Consider the following 21,140-nt stretch of genomic DNA (forward strand, 5'->3'; position numbering starts at 1 on the left):
TCACCTCCTCCTCTTCTACTTCCAGTTGTTGATTCTGTTCCCCTTGTTCCGGCCGTGACCAAAGTCCTTGCATCCTGTGCCACCACCTGTTGAACGCCCACCTATCCGTCAAGTGTATACACATCGCCCACATGTACCGGCTGCTACTCCTCCGGCTCCATCACCGTCGACAGATCCGGCAGTTGTCTCCGCACCAACCCCAAACCCAGTATCTGATCTTGATCTTCCCATTGCCTTGCGAAAAGGTAAACGCACTTGTACCCTTCATCCTATCTCTAATTATGTTTCACTCACTCACCTTTCTGCTTCCCATCGCCAGTTTATCTCTTTGTTATCCTCAGTTGTTGTCTCTAAGGATGTCTAGGAAGCCCTTGCCTCTCCAGGGTGGTGCCATGCAATGGAAGAAGAACTCTCAGCTCTAATTCATAATCATACTTGGGACCTCACCACTCTTCCTCCTGGGAAGCAGGTTGTCGGTTGTAAGTGGGTTTATACTGTTAAGTATTTACCTGATGGTAGTGTTGAGCGCCTGAAAGCTCGATTGGTTGCAAAAGGGTACTCCTAAACCTATGGTATTGACTACACAAAGACCTTCTCCCCAGTTGCTAAGATAGGTTCGGTTCGTGTTGTGATCTCTCTTGCTGCTATGTATGATTGGCCCCTCTATCAGCTTGATATCAAGAATGCTTTTTTGCATGGTGATTTGCTCGAGGAGGTCTACATGGAGCAACCACCGGGGTTTGTTGCTCAGGGGAAGGATGGTAAGGTATGCGGACTAAAGAAGGCTATATATGGGCTTAAAAAGTCTCCTCGAACATGGTTTGGTAGGTTCAGTGAGGTGGTAAAGAAGTTTGGTATGAAACAGTACCAATTTGATCATTCCGTCTTCAGTCATGACTCTCAGGCAGGAAAAATCCTATTGGTGGTGTATGTAGATGATATTGTTATTACCGGGAATGATAAAATGGGCATTAACTGGTTGAACACTTTTCTACAGGAACATTTTCAAAAAAAGGACCTTGGTAAATTGAAATATTTCTTGGGAATAGAAGTAGCAAGATCTAAGCATGGTATTAATTTGTGTCAGAGGAAATATGTGCTTGATTTGCTGGAGGAAACAAATTTGTTAAGTGCTAAACCAACTGAAACACCTATGGGAACAAATACTAGGCTGAGCAGTGATATGGGTGAAGTATTTGAAGACCCTGGCAGATACCGACGACTTGTAGGTAAACTGAACTACCTAACCATTACTCGGCCAGATATTTCATTTGCGGTTAGTGTGGTAAGTCAGTTCATGCAGGAACCTCTGGTTCCTCATTGGGATGTAGTTCTAAGAATTGTGAGGTATTTAAAAGGGGCCCCTGGTCGTGGTTTGATATACAAAAGTGGTGGAAAACTTGAAATAGAAGGGTATACTGATGCTGACTGGGACGGTTCTATGTTTGATAGGAGGTCTACCACAGGCTATTGCACTTTTCTTGGGGGTAATCTGGTGACATGGAAAAGTAAGAAGTAGACAGTTGTGGTGAGAAGCAGTGCAGAGGCAGAATATAGAGCTATGGCACATACTGCTTGTGAATTAGTGTGGCTAAGGAACCTTCTACAAGAGATAAGATACAATATTAACACTCCAATGAAGATTTATTGTGACAATCAGGCTGCAGTTCATATTTCTTCTAATCCGGTGTTTCATGAAAGAACCAAGCACATAGAGGTTGACTGTCACTTTGTGAGAGAGAAGGTGCTGAATGGAGTGATAGACACTGTATATGTTAACACAGGGAACCAGTGGGCAGACTTATTTACAAAAGGGTTGAGTCGGGGAAGAGTGGACTACATATGTAACAAGCTGGGATTATATGATATATACTCACCAGCTTGAGGGGGAGTGTTAGTGTAGGGGTATTTCTGTCTTTATATTTATGTTGAGGTCGTTGATCTGTAATATTATATTAGAACTAGTGTCCCTCACTTAAGTAAGGGCACATGTGTCTTTTTCATTATGTTAGTAATATAAAACATGTCTAGCCGAATGGGAGAAGTGATTTTTTTTCCTTATTCGAACCAGACTTTTCTTCTCTCCTTTCCTCCTCCTTTCTCTCTCTCTTTCTTTCTTCTTTCTTCTTCTCTCTTCTTGGCTGTTATCAGACTAACAGAACTCAAAGGCAGGCCAAATTATAATAGCAGGCTTAACACCCAACTTTCCAGTTTCTTCTAATAGATCTAGAACATACATTTTTTGAGAAACAAAAATCCCATGTTTAGATCTAACTACCTCAATACCCAAGAAGTATCGTAGCTCTCCCAGATCTTTCACCTCAAACTCTTGATGAAGGAGTTGTTTAAGAGACTCAATCTTACTGTTATCATTCCCTGTCACTACAATATCATCCACATATACCACAAGCAAAGTCAAGGAAGAGTCCACTCTCTTAATGAACAATGTATGGTCTGACTGGGCCTGTACATAGTCGAAATTTTCAAGGGCTTGTCTGAATCTATCAAACCAAGCTCTGGGGGACTGCTTTAGTCCATACATGGCTTTATTCAACCGGCAAACCTTCTTTCTTGTCTCTGCATCATAAAATCCAGGAGGTAACTGCATGTAGACTTCTTCCTGTAAGTCTCCATTGAGGAAGGCATTTTTAACATCCATCCGGAATAAGGGCCAAGAGTAACTGGCTGCAAGGGATAACAAAACTCTAATACTGGCATCTTTTCTACTGGAGCAAAAGTCTCCAAGTAGTCTATACCATAAGTCTGAGTAAATCCCTTTGCAACCAACTGGGCCTTATACCTTTCAATGGAACCATCAACATTATGTTTCACAGTAAATACCCATCTACATCCAACCGGTTTCTTCCCTTTAGGCTGGTCAACTAGCTCCCAAGTATTATTCCTTAGAAAAGCATCCATTTCAACCTTCATTGCATCTTTCCACTCAGGAACTAACAAGGCTTCTTGCACTCACTGGGAAATGTAGTGAGCTGTGGATGTGGTGCAATGCCGTTTGCCTTTATGGACTGCAATGGGGAGGTTAAGGTCATCCAAAGGAGGTAAGGGTGCAACAGTGGAAGGTATCTCAGTGGGACCTGGATCTGATAAAGGGACTGTGGTACCTGGATCTGGATCCGCAGAAGGATCCCTCATCACTCAATGGAACAGGGATGTGGTGCAACACCTCTGACAACCCTTCCCATTACATCCCTCATCACTCAATGGAACAGGTAAAAGAAGTTCTGATGAGTTAACCCCACTCTCACTACTCTCCCCTTGAGGAGAAACCCTAGGGTAATAGGGTACCTCCTCAAAGAAAGTTACATCCATCGAGACAAATCTCCTCCAGAAGTAGGTTCATAGAAGCAATAACCCTTTTGAGTTTGTGCATAACTGAGAAAAATACATTTGGAGGCCTTAGGATCAAATTTGGAACGATGAGGTCCAAGAATCTAAACAAAGCAAGTGCAACCAAATGTTTTAAGGGGAACAATAAACAATTCTTTATTGGGATATAGAAGGGTAAATGGAGGCTTCATGTCAAGAACCCGTGAAGGAACTCGATTAATGAGATACATTGCTGTAAGAATAACATCTCCCCAGAAACGAATAGGCACATTGGAGTTAAACATAATGCTTCTAGCCACCTCCAATATGTGCCTATTCTTCCTCTCAGCAACCCCATTCTGCTGTGGTGTATAAGGACAAGTACTCTGGTGAATAATCCCATGATCAAGCAAATAAGAGGCTAATGAGTTGGTAAAGTATTCTTTCACATTCTCGGATCTGAAGATTTTGATTTTGACCCCAAATTGGGTTAAAATCATCTGATGAAAGATCTGGGTCAAAGCAGGAACCTCATCTCGAGAACGCATAAGGTAAACCCAAGAAAAACGGGTATAGTCATCAACAAACAACAAGAAATATCTGTATCCCCCCATAACAGTGATGTGATATAGGCCCCAAACATCGGTACACACAATATCAAAAGAATTACTACTTTTATTACTCAATGAATAAGATGTTCTACAATGCTTTGCAAGCTCACAACTCTCACATCTCAAATTGGACATTTGAACAAACTCAAATAAATTTGGAAACAAACTCTTCAAAGACTGAAAGGATAAATGACCTAACCGATTATGCCAAAGCATAACCTGACTAATAGACTAAGAAACAAAAGACTTCCTATCTTCACGATCTTCCCAGTGAGAACTCTCTCCATGCAGATAGATCCCATTCGTCTGACGGCCAGTCCCAATCGCCTTCCTTGTCTCCAAGTCCTGAAAAACACATCGGTTAGGGAAAAAAGTTACTGAACAATTCTGATGTTTTGTAATACTACTGACTGAAAGCAAGTTATTATTAAGCTTAGGAACATGCAGAACTGAAGATAAGGAAATGGTATTAGACAACTTGATGTCTCCCTTGCCAGAAATGGGAACAAGGGAACCATCAACAATGGACACTTTATCTCTACCAGAAGATAAGTGATAGGTAGTGAACAGTGATGGCAAGCTAGTCATATGGTCAGATGCACTTGAGTCTATTACCCAACAATGTTCAGTGTTACCTGGAGCTGAAGCATGATAAGCTGAGGCCCGAGTACCTGAATGAGCAAAGGCTGATGTGGGAGGAGCTGATGGCGGCTGAGATGATTGAGCCGAATTCCCAACTTCCTTTTCCAACTGAGTCAGGGCAGCCCGGACAGCAGCTAGGGTGTCTAGAGGCGTGCCTTTGGTGCCCAATGAGGATGCAGAATCAGTATTAACAGCCATATTAGCATTACCCCTTTTGTTCCTCAGTTTTGCTAGAACTAAATGAAGGTGCAGCTTCCAACATGTGTCTTTAGTATGCTTAGGTTTCTTGCAATGTTCACACACTAGATCCCGCTTATCTTCCTTCTTTATATCCCTCATCGTATCACCCCCAGACTTAGGTTTAACTGCTGCCAAGGCTGGTGGGAAGGGCTGATGCTGCATCATAACTTTTCTCCTAGTCTCTTCACTATGCACTAAGGAGTAGGCTTGAGATAAGGTCACACTGTCCCTTGTTAGTATTTGTTGTCTCACAATATCATAGTCAGGATTCAGACCAGCTAGGAATTCAAAAACCCTATTAGTTTCAACTTGCTTTCTATGAGTGAGTGCATCTTTCTGACTTTCCCACTCAAGTGTTTCTAGGTGGTCAATTTCATGCCACAAAGATTTCAAGGTACAGAAGTAAACCGAGACTGGTCTCTCTCCTTGCTTAAGGTTGTTAACCTCACACTTCAATTCATATGCCCTAGCAACATTAAGGGGTTGGGAGTAAGTCTCTTTCATGACATCCCAGATTTCCTTGGCTGTTTTTGCCCACAAATAGTTCCGGCTGATATGTGGCTGCATAGAGTTGCACAGCCATGTCGTAACCAAATAGTTCTCCTGAACCCATTTGGTATAAGTTTGGTCCTCCTTAGTTGGTTCTTTCACATCTCCCAACAAGTAACTGAGTTTTCCTCTACCCCCAATGGCCATCATGGCCGATTGAGCCCATTCTAAGTAGTTTGATTCATCAAACTTCACAGTTGTAATCTGAAAGGCATTCTTAGACATGTTACCGGAATTGCTAGTCCCCAAAACACCTTCCCTCTGATTCTTGAACTCTATTCTTGGTCAAGAATTAATAAAAAAAACCTTTAAACTACTGTAATAGAAAAACAGCACCCAAACAATTGATAACAGCCGGACTAGGTCTTCCAAAGAACAAAGAAAACAGAATTCTGTATGAAACCAATTCAAAATCTGATCTGAAACCAACAACAGTTCTGAATTTGAGGGTTTTCTCTCAAAACCCTAAAGGAAAAAAACAGATTTTCCAGCCACACCTCTCAGAATAGACCAAGACGATTTTTTTTTCAAAGTTATTCTCAAGAAAAAACTTACTTTATGAAAGAAAATCTCTGGCCGCCACCTTCTGTCTGATGCAAAACCCTAATCTTGAGGATCCGAAGCCTTTTCTGATTCTTCCTGACTACTGGAACTCTCCCAGCCTTCTACAATATTCTTAATAGCAGCCGCACACCAAGAATCAGCCGATCCTCCTTCTTTGTTGAAAAACTTCTAAACCTAGGAGATTCTAATGTAGCCAATCTAATTAGACTTACATAAGAGCTCCTAGGTCGGCTCTGATACCAAGTAGTCGATCAAGACTACAATCAGTCTTGAATTCAAAAGAAAAAGAATGAAGAAATTTCAGAAGAGAAGAAGAAGAAGAGAAGGAGAGAAGAGAAGAAGCACACTAAGAGATTTTGAAAAGAGAGAGGGTTGATCTTGACATCTGTTGACCCACTCTTAATATTTATATATGTTGACTAATTGTAAAAGGGCTGAATTGCCCTTATTGCTTACATGGCAAATAAACTAATAATAAAGCTGAAATAACAAACTGAAATAACTACCAACTAACACTGACATAACTAACAAAAATATGCTGCCATACGAACACAGTGGGAACCACATCAGTGTTCTCTACACCATGAAACACTTCCCAACAAAAAACTTCTATTTTGGGTGGAACTGGCCGATACCAAACTTCCTTAGCAGGGAAAGGCTAGGGGGGGGGGGTGTGTGGAAGACAAACAAAGAAACTTGAAAAAGGAGGCACAAGAAAAGCAACCCTTAGGGTAAGAATTGCTATTTTGGCTCTGGTAAATTTTCTGGATAGTGTTTTCTTTTCCTGTTCAGGTCTGACTGTAGAACCTTGGTTGCTGATAAGTATTTTTGTGTGCCTTTCTTTGAAGTCTTGGCATCAGTCTAGTATCCCTTAATGGTGTTCTCTTTTGAAGTAATTTTGCACTGTTTAGTTCCCCCCAAAATAATATTTTTCTCTGGGAGTGGTTCACATGAAAATCAACACTTGTCAGTTCCTCCAAAGGAGAAGATTGGTACTTTTTATCTCACATATGCTTCTTTTGCAAAGCAAGTGATGAACCTGCTTACTACTTGTTAATCTCCTGTCAAATTTTCACTATTACTTTGGAATTTCTTTTTTTGATAATTAACAGGAAACTTTCATTAGAGAAAAAAAACCTAACTGCTCGAAATGCAGCAGGCCTAAATAGTACAAAGGAGAAGGAAACAAAGAAAATCAAGAAACAACACACCAGAAGCTTTACAAATTACAGCCGGACATGGGCAACCCCTGTCTAGTACCCCTTTCTCCACCCCTGGTCTTGCTAAAGCATCTGCCAACATATTTGTTCTTCTGGGAACCCACTTGAATGAGGCATTTAACGAAGTCCCAATAGCCACTGCCTTCCTCACCAAACTTCCACGGCAGATGTTCTTCTGTTTGACAGTCCCCCTCTACTAATACATCTTTCCACCACTGCTTCTATTTTGAATGGGGCGTATCGGCCTGTATCAAGCCTCAGTTTTATTTTTTTTAGTTTTTTTTTCAAACTGGTTCAGAGGGGTCGGTTTAAGGCCCGTCTACCCCCTGAACCAGGTCAACCCTGAAACACCCACTATAGGGGCGTATCGAGAGGTCACTGATACGATATGTTTTGATATTTTGAACCTTGATCAAGTGGTCCAGCCATATAGTTGAATTGTTCAGATCACTTAAATAGAAGCCTAAGAAAAAAGAAAAAAAATGCAAAAATAACAAATAACTTATGTTTTGATAAATAAAAATAACAAATAACTTTTGACTTTCTTTTAAAGCTTGTTTCTATTGAAGTAAGCTTAAAACAATAAATATTATAGGTTATAGCATAGGCTTACCCATGTATCTAAGGTAGGTTTGATCAAGTCAACATTTTTAACAACCTACTGATTCCATTTTTATGGTCCAACTGATGGGTCTGGTCCAAGTTTGAGGACATTGATCAGGCAAGCTATTTTTATGGAAACCAGAACACCTTGCGGTCATTTACCATTGTTCTGAGGTGAAGAGAAAGCATATGGAGAGCAATGTCACCAAATGAGCTTTCCAGCTTTATCTTTGGCAGTGTTTGGCAAGTCTTTCTACATGGTCTTTTGGGCTTTGGCAAGCTCAAAAGACCGAAAACTAGTCTTTTCTGTTTGGTAACTAAAATCTGGAAAGATGAGAAGACATGTACACAAAAAGACCCAAGAAGACTGAAAATGCCAAATTTTGGGAAGCTTCAAATGAAGCTTCTTGGTCTTTCTGTGTGATGGATAGCCTCTAAATGGGTTTTTAAAAGCCCGTTAGACCAAGCCACTTACCAAATAGTCTTTGTCTTTAAAGACAAGACCCCAAAAGCTCAATATGTCTTTTGGCCATCTAGGCTGCTAGAAGATCTTTCTAAAAAGACTTGGCAAACGACACCTTTGTCTTTTGATTTTTTGAATTTTTGACCTTTGAAAGGTCTTTTTGGAAATCAACCAAACATCACCTAGGTTATTTATGTCTTTTTTCTATGCTGCACATCCATGGGTAGTTCTTGGACAATACATGGTCTAAATTGTAGAGAACATGGTAATGGTTTTCTTTCTTACACAGTTATACTATATTCTGTGATCTAGTTTATTCTGTATGAGTAACTTTCTTTAATGAAGTTCTCATAATCTTGTGCTAGACTTGGCACATATTATGATGTACAATATTTTCCTGTCCATAGATAATTCTCCTTTCAATTTTCTATTCATAATTGTTTATGTTAGTATTTAATGTCATGTTTATGAGGAAAGACCTGAGATTAGGGACTTTATGGTTGCAGGTTGGTAACCGATCTAGTGAATTTCATCCTGAGGTTAGACGAGTGAGACGTGAAGGCTCTTATATATATGAGGAGTTCATGCATACAGGAGGAACTGATGTCAAGGTTCTCTTATCTATGCAGTTCTATTCAATTCATTGACTTCTAAAATTGGTGTTTAAGTGAGAATTGTTGGTCTAGCATTCAACTGAGTGAACATCCTTTTCATCCAAAACATTTTTATAGTGCTTATGGTAGGTTTTTTTTGATGAATAACAGAGAATTTTCATTAAAGATTAGAGAAAATAGTACACAGTAGAAGGGGAGAGGTAAACCTTCTTAACCCTCCCCTGGGGAAAAAAAGAAACACATTACAATATTGCCCAAAACATTTGTTCCCTTCCCACTCCTTGCTTAGCAAGAGTACCCACAAAGGAGTTGGCACTTCTCTTTGTGGTACTTATGGTAGTTGCTTGCCTTAAATTGGTACTCAACCTCTTCTTGACTCTGCTTTGAGACCCTATCAGGTGCCCACTTGTATAAAATAGGTCTTCTAGGATTGTTTTTTTTAATCTTTTATGGCCCCAAATTTAATTAAACAAATTTCATTATTAAAGGAACTATGGTGATTTTATGCATATGGAAATGGATCCATATCATGATTTCTTTGGCGAAATGCCCTAGGTGTGCTTTGTTAATAGCAAAGAACCTAAATATGTTTTTTTGGAAATACGTACACCCTTGGTAAGGAGTTGGTGGCATACCTGATAGATCCAAGGCCCCATGGATTGTGTGTAATTTATCAGTTACAAGAAGCAAGTATGGAATCAATATAAATGGATGAGATGCCAGACATGCCAAGGGGGCCACCTCTATCTGCCCTAGAAATCTAATAATGCAATTCTTCCATCCTTTTCTTAGTTGTTCAGGTTTTCATTCTTTATTTTTTCTTTTTCTTATAAAGGGTGTAGCTTGTTCATGGGCCGGCCTGGTCCAGCCCGATCTAAGTTGGGCTTGGACATATCAAGCTCGTGGGCTTAGGCTCGAGCTTTCTCAAAAAATCATGGCCCGAGCCTGAGCCCAAGCCCGACTTGATAATGTATTTATATAATAGAAATATATTTTATATAATATATATTTTTTCTTTATTATTCTTATTTTTTTTGAAGTAATAGTGTGATCTTACATTATTTTTTAGGTTTCGAGGTCTTTTAATATAACTAAAACAGTTTTTTATTGAATAAAAAAGAAAAAATATTTTTCCAACTTTTTGGTCGGGCTCGGGCTTGGGCTTGGGCTTAGGCTTGGGTATATTTTGTTAATACAAAGACAAAGCCTAGCCCGACCTAGCCCATGAATAGGTCTAGGTGTAGGTATATATTATACCAATGTTTTAAAAACCAACTCGGAGGCCGGACCGTTTTTGCCTCCAGGTCACAGGTCATCAGTTCAACTGTCCGGGTTGAATGGGTCAGACCGCCCAACATGTATTTAAGGTATATGTATACATTTATATACATATATATGTATATATGAATATATATATATATGTGCATAAATATATATTTTATCAATAAATAATGTATAATTATTTTTTAGATATTTTATATGTATTTTTCTATTTAATTTATGTTTTTTTAATTCAGTTTTAATTTTTTATTTATAAAAATATTAAAAATTTCAATTTGAGGCCAAAAGGTTTTTTTCACAAAAATAGCAGGGCAAGGAACATAAGTCTCGGAAAGTTACCCAAAATAAAAAAAGAATCACCCAATCGGACATTAGAGTGCAAAGTTATGGCCTCCAAAAGTTTGCATGTATTGAGTGTGCAACCCGCGACTCGGTGATTGGGTTGAACAGGTCAATGGTTGAACCGGTCAGGTGGAATGGTTCTTGACCAAGTCAACGGTTTTTGATCACCTGATGGGTTTTGACTGAACTGGACCAGGAATCCTGACCGGGTGATGGTTTGAATGGTTCAACCGGCCGGGTCAACGACGGGTTGAAAACATTGTATTATACTACTATAATAGGGGAAGCCCCAACAAGATAATAAAAACTTTACATGATTAATGAGTTCAAAATCATGTACAGCAAGCACAAGTTTATACCTTTTATACATAAAAAGAAGAATTGAAGATGATGGCTTCCTAATTCCACTTGAAATGGTCATAAGAGAATCCTTTGAATTCCTTTTGGATCAATGCTCAGCATACCGTAGATCTTTCGATCTTCCAACCAGACCATCCACCGGAGAGTTGTTTATAGAAAAACTTGTTTCTTTCTTTCCATGCACACCAACATAGAGAAAATAGTAGAAAATTCCAAGGATTTTTACCTTGCCACAGAAACCTTCTCCAGCCATGATAAAACCAGAATGAGAGTTCTGGAGAAATCATCCAGTTTTGTTTGAAAAGCTATAGAAAGTGAGCCCATACTAAGTAAGTTTCTAATGCATAAACAATGTATCTGACCCCATATAGTTTGGGCAATGCTTAGATGTAAGTAACGGGCTGCAAATGTTATCAAAGATTTTATTTTTGGAAATTAAGTTTTTGGCAGACTGACAGTTAGGATTTTGTCCAAGGCTGCTGTCTGCATAATAAAGGAGACTTTTGAGGGAAGATGGGATTCCCATATCTATTTCCATGAAAATGATTCTTGAGATGGACCAAACATATGCTCATAAAAAAAGGATTTTAATGGGAAAAACACCATTTTTGCCTGCTTTCCATAGCTTGAATCCCATTCCTCACTTGGATTTTTGAATCACTTGGTTTTCCCAACAAAGTAATCAGCAAGTTCACTTTCTATCATTTATATTGTGACATAAGTTGGTTCCCAAGGCACCTAGAACTATGTGGGGTATGTTTGTCAATATGCATGATTTTATTTTTTGAAACAAAAATGACTGCTGTATCCGAAAAATTTCGGATATATAGAAATAGATGTAAATCAGTCCTCAAATATTAGGTATAAATTTGAAGATTAGAAGAAAAAAAGGAAGAGAAGTTAGAGCACCAGCACAAGAGAAGAAGATGGCGAAAAGAGAAGGAAGAAGAAGAAGAATCGAATTATCTTCCCTTTCTCCTCTATTCCTTTTTTTATTAAGAATTAATGTTAGAGTAATGACAAGTATGCCCTTAAGTGGGCGGCCAGCTAGGCAGTAACATAAAGAGATTAAACAAAAAGAAATAACAGGCCCATTAAGAGAGGCCCATTAGCCAACAAGAAAAGAAAAGATATTACAAGAGAAGATACTAGGACCCATTCGGCCCAGTCTCTTTACACTCCCCCTCAAGCTGAGCATAGATGTCAATCATGCCCAGCTTGCTTATATAGTGTGCCATTTTCCCTCTTGGAACTCCCTTGGTCAAGATATCAGCCAATTGTTCGTCTGATGTGATGAATGGCAAACAAACTTCTCCTAACGAAACTCTTTCCCTTATAAAATGTCTATCAACCTCAATGTGCTTAGTTCTGTCATGTTGAATAGGATTATGTGCAATGTTGATAGCTGCTTGGTTGTCATAGTAGAGCATCATCGGCTTCTCGTAGTCAACCCCCAATTCTTCTAAAAGGGATCGTAGCCACAATAATTCTGACACACCATGTGCCATTGCCCTGTATTTTGCTTCAGCTGAGGATCTAGCAACTATAGACTGTTTCTTACTCCTCCATGACACAATGTTCCCAGCGACCAGAGCACAATAACCTGAGGTGGATCTCCTATCATCAATACATCCTGCCCAATCAGCATCAGTGAAAGCTTCCAGCTTCATGTGTCCATGTTTGGCAAATAGAATACCTTTCCCTGGAGTACCTTTCAAGTAACACAGAACCCTTTCTGCAGTAGCTAAATGAGTATCTTTGGGAGAATGCATAAATTGACTAATAACACTTACTACATAGGAAATATCTGGCCGAGTCATGCAAAGATATAACAACTTCCCAAGCAGTCTCTGAAACACCCCCTTATCAGATAAAAGCTCACCATCTGTAGCAGAAAGCTTATGATTAGGATCAATAGGAGTGGAGATTGGTTTAGCTCCAAGTTTACCAGTCTCAGCAAGGAGGTCAAGGACATATTTACGCTGAGAAATGAAGATACCATCCTTAGATCTAGCAACTTCAATGCCCAAAAAATACCGAAAATCTCCCAAATCCTTGATCTCAAATTCAGAGTTGAGAAATCTTTTTAGTTTACTGACCTCTTGAGTGTCATTACCCGTGACCACAATATCATCAACATAAACTATCAAGAAGGTCACCAGAGAGCCATTTCTCTTCAAGAACAGGGTATGATCAGATTGAGTTTGTGTGTAGCCAAAGGAGACAAGAGCAGCCTCAAACCTCTCAAACCAAGCCTGAGGAGACTGTTTGAGACAATAAATAGATTTCTGCAGTTTACACACCTTGCCTTGCATTCCTTCTCATACACCCCTGGAGGCAAAGACATATAGACGTCTTCATGTAGGTCTCCATTCAAGAAGGCATTTTTAACATCAAACTGGTGTAGGGGCCAGTCAAAAGTAGCGGCTAGAGATAACAAAACCCTGACTGAGGTCATCTTAGCTATAGGAGCAAATGTCTCAAGATAGTCAATACCATACATTTGAGTGTAGCCTTAGCAACCAGCCTAGCCTTAAACCTCTCAATAGAGCCATTAGAGTGATATTTAATGGTAAACACCCATTTACAACCCACTGGTTCCTTCCCTTCAGGCAAGTCAACAATATCCCAAGTATGGTTCTTATGCAAAGCATCCAGTTCAGCCATCATAGCATCCCTCCATTCATGTTGAGATAAGGCTTCTGGTACGGACCTGGGTATCACATGGAAAGAAACAAAAGCAAGAAAAGAGTAGTAGGAAGGAGAGAGAAGGCTGTAAGACAGGTGTTTGGAGATACAATGGGCTGTACACTTCCGCTTGCCCTTGCGGAGAGCAATAGGAAGGTCAAGGTCTGGGAAAGTTGTAGATGGGTCAGAAGAAGGCTGATCTGTTACCTCAGTAATGATGGGAGGAGCAAGAGGCTCTTTTGTAGGAGTGGAAACAACCTACCCATGTCTGAATCTCTGCCTTTGGTACCACCTTTGGAGAATAGGAGGAGGAATTATAGGAGAATGAGGTGGAGGAGGAGGAGGAATAGGAATATCAGAGGTAGGTCCAATGGGAGAAGTAGACACCTCATGATAGGACTCAAGAGGAATGGGAAGAGGAACAGCTGGAGACATAGCAAATGGCTCTTCAGATTTCTCCCCCTCGGGAGAAATGCTAAAGAAAGTAGTCAACTTAGCAAAGGTGACATCCCGAGATACAAAGCGGGTGCCACTAACTGGATCAAAACAGCAATATCCCTTCTGTGTGGAAGCATATCCCAGAAAAACACATTTACGAGCCTTAGGTTCAAACTTGTGCCTTTGATGATTGTGAATATGCACATAGCAAGTGCACCCAAAAACACAGAGAGGAAGAGAAAAAAATATCTTCATCCGAGAAGAGAAGGCTAAAGGGGGTTTTGAAGTTATGGACCCGAGAGGGCATACGATTGATCAAAAAAGTAGCAGTAAGAACAACATCTCCCCAAAATTTTATAGGAACATGGGATGCAAACAAGAGGGATCTGGCAACTCCAACCACATGTCTGTTCTTCCTTTCCGCCACCCCGTTTTGTTGTGAAGTGTAGGAACAAGAACTTTGATGAATAACTCCAAAAGTTTCAAGATAGGCGGAGAGGGTTCTCTCAAAATACTCCTTAGCATTATCAGAACGGAATATTTTGATACGAGTGTTAAACTGGGTGAGGATGAGTTCATGGAATTATTGCACAATAGCTGGTACTTCATCCCTGGATTTCATGAGATAAATCCAAGTGTAACGAGAGTAGTCATCAATAAAAAGGATAAAGTACCTATAATCCCCCATAGTTGGCAAATGATATGGCCCCCACACGTTAGAGTGAACAATATGAAAAGGAGAAAGAGATCTTTTATTGCTTACTGAATAAGAATGTCTACAATGCTTTGCCAGTTCACACGACTCACAACGAAGACTCGATAAAGACACTCCCTTAAACATATCTGGAAACAAACGACTCAAAGCAGAAAATGACAAATGACCAAACCGAAAGTGACATAATAAGACTTTGTTAACAGACTCTGATAAAACTGACTCTAAGGCAACTCCATGAGGTGGTCCCAAAGCTCGATCCGATGTGTCCAGCAAGTATATTTCGTTCGCCTTGTGGCCACTCCCAATCATCCTCTGAGATTGCAGGTCCTGAAAAACACAATGAGTGGGAGAAAAGGTTGAGTCCAGTGAGAAATTCAAACACCCTATTTCTCTCCACCAACTTCCTATACATTTCAGCATCATTCTTACTCTCCCATACAACTGTCTCCATTACACCAGTTTCTTGCCATAGGGATTTCAGTATAGAGTAGTAGATTGCTACACTCTTCTCCCCCTGTCTTAGGTTCTTCACATCACTTTTCAACTTATAGACTCTGGCTACATTCAACTTCTGTGAATTGGTCTCAGTAACACTGTCCCATATCTCCTTAGCCAAAGACATCCAGAGATAATGCTGATTTATATGGGGTTGCATAGAATTGACCAACCATCCTATGACAGTATAGTTCTCTTGCATCCATTTCTCAAATTCAGGGTCTGTCTCTTCGAGTTTCACTTTACTACCTGTGAGATACCCGAGTTTTCCTCTACTATAGACATAAATTCTTATAGATTGTGCCCAAGCAAGATAATTTGTCCCATCTAGCTTGTCTGTGGTCACTCCAGTCAAAACGGAATCTACCGAGCCAAGGCTGGAAATCGGCACTTGCTTGAACTCACTTCCGTATGGCTCCATTAATCAAACGAAAATCAGAGAACCAGAAATTTTGTCTATATAAACTTACTTGAAGTCAAACCAGAACCCAGATGCTTGAAAACTAGGGTTTTGCTCCGTCCAGCTGTTGAGGAGGAAGAAAGAAGATGCAACCGCTCCTACCAGAACTTCCTAATCTCTTTCAATCCTGAACCGTCCTCCTTTAGGAGTCACAAGACCTCCCAAGCACAGAGCGCCCCACCCAAAGCTTCACCTTTACCTGTACCTTCGAAAATCTCTAATCGGCTAGGGTTTTGGGCAGCAATAGAACAACACCACTTCTTGGCAATATCTAGCCAGATTTAAACTCTCCAAACCCTCTACCAACTAGGCCAGAGATCCTCTGAACTATAGAAAATCTATCTCTCCATACACTCTCTTAATCTAAGGGTGTATGGGAAAAGAGGAAGAAGAAAAAAGGAAGAAATAGACCTGCTCTGATACTAAGATGTAAACCAGTCCTCAAATATTAGGTGTAAATTTGAAGATTAGAAGAAAAAAAGGAAGAAGAGAAGTAAGAGCAGCAGCACAAGAGAAGAAGATGGCGAAAAGAGAAGGAAGAAGAAGAAGAATCGAATTATCTTCCCTTTCTCCTCTAATCATTTTTTATTAAGAATTAACGTTAGAGTAATGACAAGTATGCCCTTAAGTGGGCGGCTAGCTAGGCAGTAACATAAAGAGATTAAACAAAAAGAAATAACAGGCCCATTAAGAGAGGCCCATTAGCCAACAAGAAAAGAAAAGATATTACAAGAGAAGATACTAGGACCCATTCGGCCCAGTCTCTTTATAGAAATATCATCCATGATTTGATATCCTTTTGTGCAAATACAATGGTATCAACAGTATACTTGTCCTCCTCTGTAAGATGAGTTAGAGCCAGCACTTGTATGTTCTCCATTATTGGTGGCTGATTTAAATCTATTTCCCTCACCCTAGTTTCAAAGATAAAATCACATTAAGAAGGGCATTGGTTAGAAAGAGGAGTCGATGGACGACAGGAAAATAAACAAATAAAGGAAGGCCATGTGAAAAAATGAAGCTATTGCTTCACCAAAAAAAAAATGATTGGTTAGCCAATGATGGATTTCAAGCAAGAGAATGAGATATTCTCTGAACTCCTTAACACTGAAACTCCAATGAGATCCTCTTTAGGGGGCGTTCTTTTTTCAGATTTTGAACGGGGGGAAAGTTGGTAATGGGATTTTGGTTCCCATTGACCAAGAATCCCATGTTCTTTTTTTAGATTTATGTGGGGACCAGGGAAAGTTTATTTTCCTGGGTATCACTTACCCGGGTAAGTGATACCCATCTCCTAGGTGGGTAAATAACTTTCCCACCTAGGAGGAAAGTTGGCAACACTTGAACGGGACAAAAATGCCCTTTTTAGTAATAGATTTTTTATGGCTAAAATGGTCATTGCCTTATTTACATGAGAAATAAAAGAACATGGGTAAATGCACTTACCTAGGTAATTGCATTTACCTGAGTAAGTAACTTACTGAAAAGCGAACAGGGCCTTAGAGTAACTAAATTGATAACCACCACAAAAGAATGAATTACATGCAAAATAGTTTGGTGTTCTCCTCCCAAATGCCCCATAATATGATCTCGCCCCTGCTTGAAGTTGAAGCAAGAGAAAAATGCTTACTCCATAAAACCAACATATTATTAGAGTGAGGCTATTGCATCGAACTGTAGAGAGACAGGGAGAAGAAAAAGGGAAGTAGGATTCCTAATCTTGGAAGACAAATGACAATAGATGATGGGGTGATGAATTGACCCTCTGTCAGACAAAGAACACCAATGTGGAGAGATCTTTAAAGCCTTATGTCTTCATTGAATTGCAATTTCATGTCAACGATAGGCATCATTTGTTTTTGTGGTTGCGTTCTGGTATGCAGATTAAAGTGCATTTGCACATTAAAAAAATTTTGTATTGATTATAATTTTGGGTAATATATTTGTATGAATTGTCGTGTGTACTTTTATCCATTCTGTGCTCCTGAACTCTTTTTTTTTTTTTTTGTTTCAACCATGAGATTGCCATTGCTTTATCTTCAGCCATTGTGTTACTTTGGCATTTTCCCATTAGACATGTTTTTACCTTCATTTGAACTATAAGAGGCTTAGACTTATATTCATGCTATTATAGGTGTATACAGTTGGCCCAGAATATGCACATGCTGAGGCAAGGAAGTCTCCTGTTGTTGATGGTGTTGTTATGAGGAACCCTGATGGAAAAGAAGTAAGCAATATGTATAGCATCAAAAAGTGTTATTTCTTTTTTAATGTTAATCTGGTTATTTTGCTTTATGTATGTAGGTTGCTGTTGTTTTCTATAAAGTTACCCATCCAATGGTATTAAAGGATCAAAAGTTGTAGTTTGCTTTTGATATGGGTTCCATAGTCAAATCTACATACAGGGAGAATGTTCCCTAATCAGGTCAAGCAGGGAGTTTCCCTATGTTGCCTTCTTTATTTTAGCTACATAGAAGAACCATGTGGTCAATCCTGATCGTTCATTTGATGGTGGGTCTTATGGGTTGGCTACGTGTTAAATCCTGCAGTCCATGTCAGCTGTATTCCAACCTATTGTTAAAGTTCTGGTTGATCAATAATAGCCTTTTTTTTCTAACTTCGAAAGTTTCTGTTGGGATAGGACTTATCTAGAACATGTTGCATAGTTTGCTGGGGCAAAAATTTTTCCATGAATTTGGGGTGCCGAAATGAACATGGGGAATTATTTTGATTCCGAAGCTCAGTTTTCACATGGAAGATTCCTAAGTTGTTATTAAACTCCTAATCGAATGCTTAACCCACATTACTAGAATACACCTGTTCCAGTAGTAATTTAATTTAATGTATAGCATAATTTTCAAGGCGCCAAGGCAAGGCTAGGTGACAGGGGGGCGCCTTGTCGCCTAGGCGATGGATTTTTTAAGTAAAAATCACATATCCTAGGGTAGTTCCCTAGGTTCCATAACCAACTTTCTTTAATAACTATCCATAATTTTCATAAGAAATTATAAACTTCATGTTTAAGTATAGAAAATCAACATATTTACGAGAAGAAAAAGAAGAAAGGAAAGAAAATTCAAAAAATATAGGGGCTGAACCCCTATTTTTGTTATAGGAATTTTGATTAGACAAAATTTTAAGTTCTTCCCTTATTGGTTCAGATTTTGAAGTCATTGAGGGTTCAATTCAGCAGTTAGCAATGTTTGTGTTGATTAAACCCTAACAAATAAGAAAATAATAAAAAGAAATTAGTTTATAAGCACAAAAAATGAATATTTTTCTTTAATAATGTCTATTTTATAATTATAATCTCAAAAAAATAACAATATAAAAGTATTTTATTACACAATATGCAAAACTGCTTGGCGACTGGGCGAGGCAAGCCTCCAAGGGCGCCTTGTCGCCTAGGTGACACCTAGGTGTCGCCTTGACAACTATGATATATAGATTTCATGATATACTTGATAGTTGATACAATTTTTATTATTATCAATATAAGAAGTATATGTAATCTTTAGTTGTTCAGCTTTGTCGAATTAACCCTTTTGAAAATTTCCCATATAAACCTTGGTAGAAGGTTCTTTCCTAGTTTTTTGTGATAAATACAATTATTATTGTTAAAGATCAAAGAAAATAAGCAGTACAAGCATCCTATAGAAAGGCACAACATCACAAATTCACAATACAAATGTCAATTACAACTGAGCCCAATACAAGCTGTTCCTATTTACTCCTTGTTTAGTTAACCCATATGCTATAGCATTAGCTGCTCTCCTAACCCAAAGTATTCTCAGGTTCATGTTCCTAGTTAGCTATTGAAACTTCTTCATCTCATCCCTAAAGCACCGAGTTTTGACTGTGGATCCTTCAGTTTGAATCCCCTTCAATGTCCACATTTATCAAGCCCAGTTCACTAGCAATCTGTAAACCTTTCATAGCTGCAACCAATTCTGCCCTAATGGAATCCCCCACTCCCATAGGACTGGAGAATAAAGTCATAATGTTTCCTTTGTTTCTCAGCACCCCTCCTATGCTTGAGGGGCCTTGGTTGCCTTGGCTGCTCCCATCAAAATTTAGTTTCACGAAGTCTTCAGCTGGTTGTTTCCATAGGGTTTTTTCTTTTTCTTTTTACGAGGAGCTTCTGGCCACTATTTCCCAATTTCTGCATATATCATCAAAGGATCAATTTGAAAAAGAATCTAAGGTCCTGAGCCAATGTATCACCCTCACCAGTATGCAATCTCTTACCTCTTCTTTACTCCTCTCCTTGCCTGAAAGAATTCTATTGTTTCTTTCTTCCAACAGAGTCCAAATTATCACTGCACTAGCACTTTTCCACATAATCCTAGGTTCGATCATGAGATTCAAGAATTGTGACAAGGTTTAAATGAAATGAGAGAACAAGAGAGAAGTTTCTATATTGGGTGTCAAAAATGAAGGCCCTCAATAAGGGAAGAAGCATAAAATACAGAAGTACAGGGATTGTACAATGAAAAGAAAAGTTAAAAGTACAAGTAGATAAATTTGCTGCTTTTCTTCTGTTCTACACTCCCCATGAAATTAAGGCTGCTGGGACCACATCAGTTTGTCAACTAGAAACTATGTCAAGCTTGTGTCATGGCCTTTGTAAAGAGAGAAGAAGTCAAGAGGCATGTCTAAAGACTTCTCATAGAAACTATGTCAAGCTTGTGTCATGGACTTTTTTTTGTATTTGATATTTAGCTGCATAGGCATGTCTAAAGACTTCTCATCAACAAAATTGGCTAACTTAATCAAATCAGTAGTATGTTGGCATCAGTTGACTATGTATCCTCAAGAAGATCGGTAATGCACCTCCAAGCCATGGAGAGAGACAAATAAGGTTCAAATGAAGAAAGAAAACAAGAGAAGTTCTATATAGGGTATCAAGAATGAATGACCTGAACTGCAAGAGCTAGAGTAAGGGCATTGTGGGTGCCCCCTATATTACTTATAGGGATGTCAATAGGTCGGGTTAAATGGTAAACCCAGCATGACCCAATCCTATAGGGTTGGGTTAGGGTCAGGTTTATTGGGGTTTAGGGTTGAGTTAGGGTTTTGATGCCTCAACCCTAGTTGGGTTCAGGTTTCACTAATTAAGAAAAAAATTAGTACAATAAAAGAGAAAGAAGGGGGAAGTGATAAACACAACACAACCCAAAATAAACTATTCCTTCCCACCCCTTGTTTAGCGGCTGTACAAGGTGACATTGATCAGAAACAAAACAGAGAAGAGAGGAGAAGGAGAAGGGAGAAGAGAAGAAGAAAGAAGAGAAAATTGAAGTCCAAAAAACTGGGCTAGCATTACCAGTCCTATTTATATGTTAGGGCGACCATTACAATAATAAGAAAGAAAGAAAAGACAAAAGTGCCCTTGCGGCACATAACCAAGATTACATCATTCCCTCTCAAGTTGGGGCATAGATATCAATCATCCCCAACTTGTCACAAAGATTATAGTGCCGCATGGACTTCAATCCTTTAGTAAGGATGTCTACAAGTTGTTCCTT

The 21,140-nt window shown here is 39.2% G+C and overlaps 1 protein-coding gene across 9 annotated transcripts in view; it reads left to right on the forward strand.

Moving 5' to 3' along the window:
• The window catches only part of LOC104596572 (inositol hexakisphosphate and diphosphoinositol-pentakisphosphate kinase VIP2-like), a 147,034-nt gene that overhangs the window by 45,918 nt on the left and 79,976 nt on the right, over positions 1 to 21,140 (forward strand). For 8 of the 9 annotated variants that reach the window (XM_088901755.1, XM_088901751.1, XM_088901750.1 and 5 more), the window contains 2 exons: positions 8,726 to 8,830; positions 17,747 to 17,839. In XM_088901755.1, coding sequence (XP_088757881.1) covers positions 8,726 to 8,830; positions 17,747 to 17,839 — 198 coding nt within the window. The remainder of the gene's footprint in view (positions 1 to 8,725; positions 8,831 to 17,746; positions 17,840 to 21,140) is intronic. The other variant, XM_088901754.1, reaches the window with a different exon arrangement.

The sequence above is a fragment of the Nelumbo nucifera genome, chromosome 3 (assembly GCF_055504915.1).
Source record: "Nelumbo nucifera cultivar China Antique chromosome 3, China Antique-T2T, whole genome shotgun sequence".
Taxonomy (NCBI): Eukaryota; Viridiplantae; Streptophyta; class Magnoliopsida; order Proteales; family Nelumbonaceae; genus Nelumbo; species Nelumbo nucifera.